The following is a 10,038-nucleotide window of genomic DNA, read 5'->3' on the forward strand; positions in this document are numbered from 1 at the left end:
TTTTATCAAAGTTGATTTACGATGGGGTTTTGCTCCTACTCCCTAATGTCCAAGTCGTTTGAATATTATCGAATATCCTCTTCATGTTGGAGATGCCGAAACTAGCGTATTTTTAAACAAAAGGACATTGGTATGCATTAAAAGCTCTCGTTTGTAACATACCTAAATAGCTAATAGAGTATATGTTCAATATATCCTATTAATTTTAGTTTGTATATCAAATATAAATAAATTAACTATCATATTATATATAAAAAGTTGACAGTATGATAATAGAGCAGGCCGGTTCCATTCACAATTCTCGTTCTAACCGGTTCCAACTAATTTTTAAAAATAAAAAATTAATTAACATATATTACTTTTTTAACGAGTTGGAATTGAAACCAATATAGTTATGGTTCTATATAAGGAGAAATCGATTTTAAATTGGTCTCCTGGTTCTGAGCTAGTTCCGATCCGTTTTAATCAATCTAGTTCCATTTATTCAACTTATAAATTATTAATCTGAATGTTGAAATTAATATAAATAAAAAAATCATACTTAAACTCTAATTTTATTGACAATGTAAAATATGCATGAATAAATAAAATTAATTATTCATTTTTAATTAAATTTCAGTAGTATAAAATAAATTAAAATTAAAAAATAACATTAAAGAATAGAAGTATATAAAGAAAAAAGAAAGTTGATGGAGTTTAAGAAAGACTTAAATGACTTCAATATCCTCTTATAAAAATAAAATTTCTTCTTTTATTCTTTAAGGCCATTTATAAGTAGAAATAATAAAATATTATAAAATTCTATAATATTTGAATTTTTTATAATAAATAAATAAAAAAGAAAAAATCAGGAAAAAATAAAAACTATAAATGAATGTATATTTTAGATTAAAATGAATAAAAGCAAAAATAACAAAAAGTAAATAAACTATATTTAAAAAGAGAATACAAAATCCATTAATAAACTCAAATAAATAAACAAAAAAATAAATATGTAGTATAGTAAGATTTTGTAATATAGCAAGAAATATCATATTAAAATAAAATTTAATTAATTAAAATAATAAAAAATATAAAAATTAAATTTTAAGAAGTTATTATAATTAAAATTATATATTAAAAGAGAAAAGAGTTACTTTTAATAAATTAGTCTTTATTAAAAGTGATAAATGCCAAATTCGAGTGATCTTACGTGGCAAATTGTAGTTTTTATTTTAATCTTAATATATACTAGTTAATTACACGAATGTTTAAATACTATAAATATTATTAATATTATTTTTTAGGTTTATAAGTTATTATATAATTAAAAAAACTAATTTACTAGTTAATAAAATATTTAAATATAATTTTTTAAAATTAGTATCATTATCTAATTAAAAATTAGTTTGTTAGTTAATATAATACTAACAACAAGAAATACATTATAAAATAAAAAAATAAAAAATAAATTAAAATAATAACAAAATATATATACAAAAATTAAAATTCAAAAATTATTATTATTATAATTATAGATTAAAAAAGAAAAAATTACTTTTGAAGAATTAGTCTTTATAAGAAAGGGATAAATATCGATTTTTTATAATCCTATTAATTAGCTTTTATAAAAAGATGACAGAAGTTAATTCTTTGCAGCCCGCAAGCTGGAGTTAAATAATTTTTTTTATTTCAGCCTTAATATATGCTAATTATTTATTCGCGCCTTGTACGATCATTATAATTATATTGATTATAAATAATAATATAAAATAATTTTATAGACAAATTTAATAAATTTTTTAATTATTTTTAATGCTTTAAAAATAATAATAATTTAGATATTTTGAATATCTTTCTTAAATATTTTAAGATTTTATTGGTTTCAAAAGAAATTTTATTAGTGCAATAATATAAAAATTATTTTAAAAATAGACTTTTAGTATTATATAAATAAGATAATAAATATAATTAATGTTATTATTTTTATGATTGGAAATTATTGTATAACTAGAAAATTAACTCATCAAATAATAAGAATATTATTTTAGAATTAGTATTATTGTCTAATTATAAGACTAATTTGTTGTATAACTAGTCGTTTACCAGTGTCTGCACAACTATTATTATTATTTTATTATAAAGTTAAATTAATAGATATAATTTTAATAAAATATTTAATATTTAATATTTGATTTATAAAATCTTAAAAAAAACACAAATGAACAATTTTTAAATGCTCTTAATTTTTTAAAATTTAAAATTTTATTAATGCAATAATATAAAAATTATTTTAAAAATTATGTATTAATTAATTTAGATATTATATAAATTAATCTATCAATATAATTGACATTATTATTTTTAAAATTAAAAATTTATTTATAATTAAAAATATAATTTAAGATGTTATTTTTAAAATTAGAATCATTATTTAATTACGAAACTAATTTATTAGTTAATATGATTAAAATGTTATTTCTTAGAATAAAATTAGTATCATTATCTAATTAGAAAACTATTTATTAGTTAATATAATATTAAAATAATATTTTTTTAATATTAGAGTTAATGTCTAATTAAGAATGTAACTTATGAATTAATAAATTAATAAAAAAACTATAAAATTATATATAAGTTTAAATCTACACAATGTCAAAATAAAAAATTTATGCGTCAAAAATTTAATGTACATGTTAAAAAAAATTAAATGTTAGAAATTAATTAATATATTAAAAAAAATTAACTTATTAGTTAATAAAATATTAAAAATATAATTAAAGATATATTATTGAAAACTAAATTATTATCTAATTAAAATATGAAATTATTAATTAAGATAACATTAAAAGCATAATTTAGAAAATTAAACTATTATTTAATGAGAGATGTAAAAGTTTTCCAAGTTAGAGTAGAGCAGTATGACTGAAGGAGAGTAAAAGTTTTCCAAATTCAGCGTTTCAATTAAAGTTGAAAGTCTTGGAAAAAGAATCATATGGGCAACATCAACATTGGTTATGATGTATTTTGGTGAGTAAGCAGTGCAGTGGATGAGAGAGTGCAAAATCTACAATCAAATTTGCAACATAATTGGGCTTGTCCACATGGGGAAGATGACCAGAGTCCGGCACTTGTCTCATACTCGCGTTCCCTAATTCACAATGCAGCTGCTGCAACACCCATCACCAAACAAAATTATTTATTCTCAATTATTACAATAATCTAATATTTTCAACTCCCCCGGCTCGCAATTATATATTCGCTTTTCTTTTTCTTTAAGAAAAAAGCTTTCAATAAATATATATAGTTTTACTATTTTATAATTTTTTTAAGGCATGAAAAGATAATTACGGTGAAAAAGACTAGAATAATGATCAACTCATAATAACAATTGTTAAACTATAAATTCATATTATAAAATAAAAGAAAGTATTCCAACTTTCAAAGTCTAGTCTCTTTATAAAAATCAAAATACTATCTAATTGGAACCAAGTAGGATAAAATTAAAATTAAAAAATGAAAAAGACAATGTTTTAAAGTACTTTAATGCTTAAAACATACCACTGCAAGCTTGTAGCTCACAATCTGATCAAGCTCCCCAGTTATAATAAGAGTTTTTTTCTTTACCTGCAATTACCAGAGGCAACAGTGATCCAAAGAACTATAATATCTATGAGAAATGGAAGTATAAAATTATTTCTTAAAGCTTGAGTATATATTCACAATGATGCAGCAACCTAGAATTACTCAGTATCTCAGCAAACTTGATCAATTCATCATCAACCAGACAACAAAAAAAAAGAAAAAACTCAAAATTTCCCATGAAAATGGCATACTTTTACCTGTTTGATTTGGGAAATAACATTATATCCCCCACTAAACATAAAACTGATAGTTGCATCTTTCCACCATGGCAACAGACAATGTAAGCGGCCTACCTAAATTGTAGCATCAGAAAGACATGGCTGTTAAAATTTCACCTTAACTGACCTTAATGAGACCTAGAAGGTACAGAGTAAAGATTCATGTATACGTGCATTCTTAACTTGCATCTGTATCTGTCCAAGGAAACAATCTTTTCAAACTCAAATATTAAACAGAAAAAAAGAACAACAGAAACACTGACATTAGTCCAATCTAAGATTGTAAAGAATGAAATGCCGTTGAATGCCAATGAATTTGCATAAAGGCGCAATGGAAGGCTCTTCAGAAAAGAAACCTGGTACATGAAATAAGTCAGGATCTATCCCAGCTTCTACATGAAAGAATTAGAAGGTCAGGATCTATCCCAGCTTCATCACTTGCCGGATAAAATAATGCAAGTCTTGGAGACATACCCCTGCATAGGCTACCATCTTTGGTAACTTAGCCAGATGTTTTGTGCCTTCAGCATATACACTTGGATTGATGAGGACCAGCTTTTCAACCTGCAAATTAGTGAGGAATTGAGGTGTATAGTAGGCTAAAATTCATTTCAAGTAACAACTAATCAGAAACAGAACAAAAGCAAAAGCTAAAACAGGATCTAGAGCAGAAGACAAACACATGCACCTATCAATTCAACCCAATTAATCAAGTACAGCTAAATAAGAAAAGATGGACAAGGCACAATATTCCAAGACGGACATGGCTTGTTTCATAACAACCTTAAAAATTCTGGATCCACATCGACTTGGATAGCTCAGCTTGCAATTAGAAATCACAGACTTGAGGGTTCTGTTTATTGCTAATTGCTATAGCAATCACAGACTTTGATGTGGGTCCTCTTCCACATCAAAGTTTGCTTGGGGTACTGTTTATTTCAGTTTTTAATTGAGATTTGAAAGTTTGACGCAAAAGGGCAACAGAAGAAGAGCAAAGCTTGCAGCATGTACGACATATTTTTAAAACCATATGACATACTGCATAAAATTTAGAAATACATAATATGCATACTAAAATACATCCATAGTACATCTCATATATGTAATGAGCTCAAGATTGAACTTACCGCATCTGGATAATTGACACTAAAATCTATGGCAACAGAGGCTCCAAGGCTTGGTCCAACCAAAATCATTGGCCTTCTGATATACTCCTTCCAGAACTAGCATTAGGGGGATATAATAAAATATTTAAGTTACCAAGTACAGCATAAACAGGCTGAAAAAGTTGTATGTGTGTATCTGGAGAGTCATGCATATTGCATGTTGGGATTATATCAAAAGGTTGTAGACTTGTAGTTGCTAAAGGACTTCTGAAACTAGAGACTGAAAGCATTTCCAGCAAAAACTATTGTAAGTTCAGGCATTATTCGATTAAGCAGTTTACATTTTTTTCTTCCTAAATAATATTTTCTAACGAATTTTACAATCCTGGTGATATTTGATTTTTAGTGTCTGCTTCTAAATAGAAAAGTGGGGGTTCAATTTTAGCAAGCCAAGGAATAAAGCCCAAGGAATTGAAACAGCATCAAAATTCAAGAATGTAAGAAGTACCTGATAGAGGTGATATCGCTTAGATGCTGCATCACATGATGGTCGAATTTCTGTAAGAAACAACATTAATCATTATAACGTAGAAGCAAATGTCAGAGAGAAATTAGTATAGAAGCAAATTAGCATAATTAAGGGAATGAACTTGACCTAAATCAGAAAAGCCCCACCCAAGAACATCAACCGCCCAGGCCTCTAAACCAGCCTCTTCAAGCAAGGGGTACGCGCATCTCCATTCTAAACAAGAACTGAGAATAACATAACATGGTCAACTAGCTTTCGGGTTATAGGCTAGTAGCCATCCACACAAATACAAGGAAATTTGATCACTATAGCTTAAATAGCAAACCTATCAAAGCAATGAAGAAGAACCACTGGATTGTTTTTACTTTGCACCAATGGTTTAACACAACTACTCATCACATAGTTTTCCGATGAACCCATCTGCAAATATCAAACATATCTAAGTCCATGTATTGTAGGAAGCACCTTAATCAAAGTTGCTAAAATCAACATTCGAAGATTCCTAATTCTGTGAATTGAAAATCAAGAACTGAGAATCGAAGATTCGATTCACATTCTTAAAAATAACATTCATTATTTTAAGACTGTATTCTATATTATTCATAAGTTTATGATATATGATTCTGAACATTAATAATACAATAAAATCAAGAGATTCTTATAGAATTTTGGAATCAATCTAGAACTAAAGTGATATATTATTTAGAAGAAAAAAATGCTATGATAATATAAATTATTTTACATTCTGATGTGTGATTATAAATTAGAATTTCAAATATGTGTCAGGTTTAGAAATGATTATATACTGTAATTTTAAAAGTGACGCTAGTGACTAAGAGAAAAACAACAATAACATTTAAAAAGTGATGACAAGTGTGCATCATGCATATGTAAAACAAAAACGAAGTGGTTTTGGTTCGGACAGCGGGCCATATTAACTAACAATAACGACTATTATTTTTCTTTTACCAACTATGAATTCATTGGATTTAAAATAAAGACTATTTTTTTTTTATTTAATAATTTATACGAGGACATAAGTTTAAAACTTATCAGTCTCTTTAATCTTATAAAGCATAAGAACCCAGAGAGTCGTTTGAGTCGACTCAACTCGTGTTGTATAGGAATCAACTGGAATCGTATGATTCTAACAATAGTGTCTTTAGTTCATTCAATAGACTATAAAGACATTGCACATATAAATCAAACTGTTCATTAGACATCATTGCATCATTAATTCTGTCCACAATTGTCTGAAACATCTACCGAATCCCTTCTAAAGACAGAAAAATAAAAGATAAAAGTACAGTAGCTTAGGAACTCGTTATGATGATAGCTTTCTAAATAGGGTCAATAAGATCATAATTCAATAAGGAATTCAATTTCAATAATTAAATAAGCAAAACTTACAATAAAATTAGTCATTCGTAACATTTTATATTTGTACCAAAGTAAATATAGAGTCCAATTAAACTCTTACATATTGATTTGAGCTTCCTGTTACATGGTACTGACAAAAAACACTGGTATCACACTTAGACACAGCTTCTAGAAATGGAAACCAAAAAATAAATTAAATAAGTAAGACTAAAAGAAGAAGAGAATTTGAAGCTAATAATGATTGATAATGTACCTGGACAGGAAGTCTTTTTATTCTTCTAGCCAAAGATCTAGCAAATGGGTCTTTGATTTTCTCTACCTCTTTTGGAAGAAACGAAGGAAACTCCCCATCACCACCACCACCACCTGCGGTGGCCAAAACTTTAAGACGACGACCACTGCCCTTTGAACTCACTAACACATTCCACACTCCCATTGTTGGCGGAGACCCCAAGTTAAGAGCAACCATTGGTAATTTTAGAATCGTAAAACAAGAACAAGGAATTAAAACCCAGAAAAGCTTTGGTGGCTAGATTCCTGAATATGAACTAAACATTCACATAAAACAGACAGCGAAAGCTTATAAAGGCTATAGCAAGAAGAAGACGAAGAAGAAGAAGAAGGCATGAGTAGCCAGAAGTAAAGCGTGGGAGCAGACAGACAGGTGGTCCAGAAGCCGACCGCAATGGTCACGTGTGGTTTGCAATTTCTGGTGCTCGCGTTATTTACTGAGATTCATGATTATAGTAGAAAACAGATCATTTGGACAATGTGGCTTTTGCTGTCTTGCGTCCTTATTCCTATGGCTAGATACAGAAAATCAATTACAGTATCTCAGTGGCAATGTAAACGGAACTCTTTGTTTGGAAAACAAAAAGGACAAAGGTTCCGTCTGCCGGCCCCCAATTTATGTTTAAGACTCATATACCTTCGATTTAATTTTTTTAATAATTAATCTTTTAAATTTATATTCAAATACATCTATTTGTTTTAAAAATAATCTCCTTAAACATATATTCAAAGATTAAATCTATTCAATTTAATTTTTTAAATAAATAATTCTCTGAATTTATGTTTAAAAGCTAAATATATCTAATTTAAATTTTTTTAAAAATAAAATAACATTATAATTTTAAATTTTAATTTAATTATAAAAATAATATTAATTTTATTAATTTATTGATATAGTATTTAATGATACAATATACAAGAGTGTTTGAAAAAAATTAAAATTCAGATTTATTAATCCAAAAATGAAGTTGCAGAACTATTTATTAAGAAAGTAAAATTTGATTTGCGGCGAGTACAGTCTGTTTCTGTAGGTAAGACTACTCCTTTTCAATCGGAAGAGTTAACTGAATGGACTAAAGCGCCGATAATAATAAAAATAAAATAATAAATTTATTTTTGATCCAAAGATGAAATTTTCTATATTTTTAATACATAGGTAAGAAAAGAAATTTATTTTAATTTGGAATCTATCAATTTTTCTTAATAAAAAAAAGGCACAAATGCTCTTCAAGTATGAAAAAATCAAGATATTTTTTTTTGTAAACAAAAAAAGAAATCAACAATACAGGTATAAAATTGATTCTATTTTTATTGAAAGGCAACAAAGTATAAGTATAATCTGAAAAGATTTTTTTTTTAAGTTTGAATTTGTTCATTTGGAGTCAATATCGTCCTTGTTCAGACAGTCAAAAAAACTCGAATTTATCATTTTCTTTATATTTCTTCTCTAGCAGAATGTGAGCCTCATGTAGTTACTTGCTCTTTCATCGTGTTTGATTTTTTAATTGATAATGCCTTTTTAAAATCACTTCATGAAGTCTCCTAGAATTAGATTGACACTTAAATAGCAAAGTCGCTGAAGCGAGTCTAAACACCAAAGAGTTCTCTTTGAATGCTACTATGCATCCTTACTAATAATAGTATAGTGTAAGGAATTTAGTAAATTAGTAGAATCTTGGCTCATTACTATATATAAATTCAGGTGCATGATATACATCAATTTAATCCTTAAAAAGTTAAAATTTAACTTATGTAATCATTAAAAAATTAAAATTTTATTTTATTTAATTAATACTTATCAATTTTCGGATCAATTAAATATAGATTTTAAATTTACCAAATATAGTCTTATATAATGCGTTAAGATATTGTATCAGTAAATTAAAAAAATGAATATTATTTTTAACTTTACAATTCAATTAAAACTAAAAATTTTGATGTTATTTTACTTTTAAAAAGTTTAAATTATATGAATTTGACTTTTAAAAATTGAGAAAACTGTTTGCTGAAAAACTCAAATTCAATGTATTTAATCTTTAAATATAACTTTGAAAGATTGTTTATTGAAAGTTTTAAATTAATGGACTTGACTTGGACATGAATTTCCATTGCAAATTAATCCTTTGTCCAAAAAGAAAAAGTGAGAGAAAATTAAGAGGGGCAAAGGTAAATAAGATAGTAGTTACTTTTTGTCATATTTGGAAAGGAAAGAAAATTAGAAAAAACTAATAGGACTTTTTTTCTAAAATGGAGAAAAATACTTTTAAGTAATCAAAATTTAAAAGTTGATTCTTTTACCTTTGCTCTTTTAACTAAACACAACAATAAATAAATAAATTTTATTATCTTTCTCATCTTATTTATCATTTTTTTCTATTCTTTTTTAAATATTCTCATCAAAACAAATATAGCGAAAGATTTAAAATGAAGCGAAAATTAAAAATTAAATAACAGGTTAATATTCAAAATCGGACACAAAGTTAAAATAAAATATCTTATCAAATTGAAATAAAAGAATTTATCAAATATTTTATCTTTTTCAAAAAAAAAAAAGAATGTAAAAGTATTTCAGTCATAAAAATTACATTTTATGCAACAAATTAATACTTGTAGGCATGGTGATGAACTTTAAAACAAAAGAGAATAAAATTTGATTTAGCTGTAAAATACAAGGAGTATTCAATGAAATGATAACAATAACAATTTCATTTTATTTAAATGTAAATTATATGAATTTTATATGCACTTTTTATTTATATATTTAGTATATTTGCTGTTATTTAGTTCCTTTTTTTTTGAAAAAGAAAAAGACTTTTCTTCATACTGTCCAAGAAATCCAAAACAAGACCCAAAAGGATCTAAATGAAACAATCGACAAACTTTATTTGTG

The 10,038-nt window shown here is 26.0% G+C and overlaps 1 protein-coding gene across 3 annotated transcripts; it reads right to left on the reverse strand.

Moving 5' to 3' along the window:
- Positions 1-2,901: 2,901 nt before the first annotated feature.
- LOC8289054 lies at positions 2,902-7,748 on the reverse strand. Of its 3 annotated transcripts, XM_048375217.1 has the most exons (11): positions 7,111-7,252; positions 6,958-7,025; positions 5,803-5,897; positions 5,604-5,701; positions 5,457-5,506; positions 4,970-5,065; positions 4,317-4,406; positions 4,106-4,198; positions 3,822-3,917; positions 3,541-3,606; positions 2,902-3,149 (listed from the first exon to the last, which is right to left on the reverse strand). In XM_048375217.1, exons 3-11 carry the CDS (start codon positions 5,895-5,897, stop codon positions 2,985-2,987), a joined length of 849 nt encoding a protein of 282 aa, XP_048231174.1. In that variant the 5' UTR covers positions 6,958-7,025; positions 7,111-7,252; the 3' UTR covers positions 2,902-2,984. The 3 variants fall into 3 exon arrangements, with proteins under 3 accessions (XP_048231174.1, XP_048231173.1, XP_048231172.1); XM_048375216.1 differs by lacking the exon at positions 6,958-7,025 and having other exon boundaries at positions 2,902-3,146; positions 7,111-7,748; XM_048375215.1 differs by lacking the exon at positions 6,958-7,025 and having other exon boundaries at positions 7,111-7,748.
- Between the last annotated feature and the right edge of the window lie 2,290 nt (positions 7,749-10,038).

The sequence above is a fragment of the Ricinus communis genome, chromosome 5, assembly GCF_019578655.1.
Source record: "Ricinus communis isolate WT05 ecotype wild-type chromosome 5, ASM1957865v1, whole genome shotgun sequence".
NCBI classification, from domain to species: domain Eukaryota; kingdom Viridiplantae; phylum Streptophyta; class Magnoliopsida; order Malpighiales; family Euphorbiaceae; genus Ricinus; species Ricinus communis.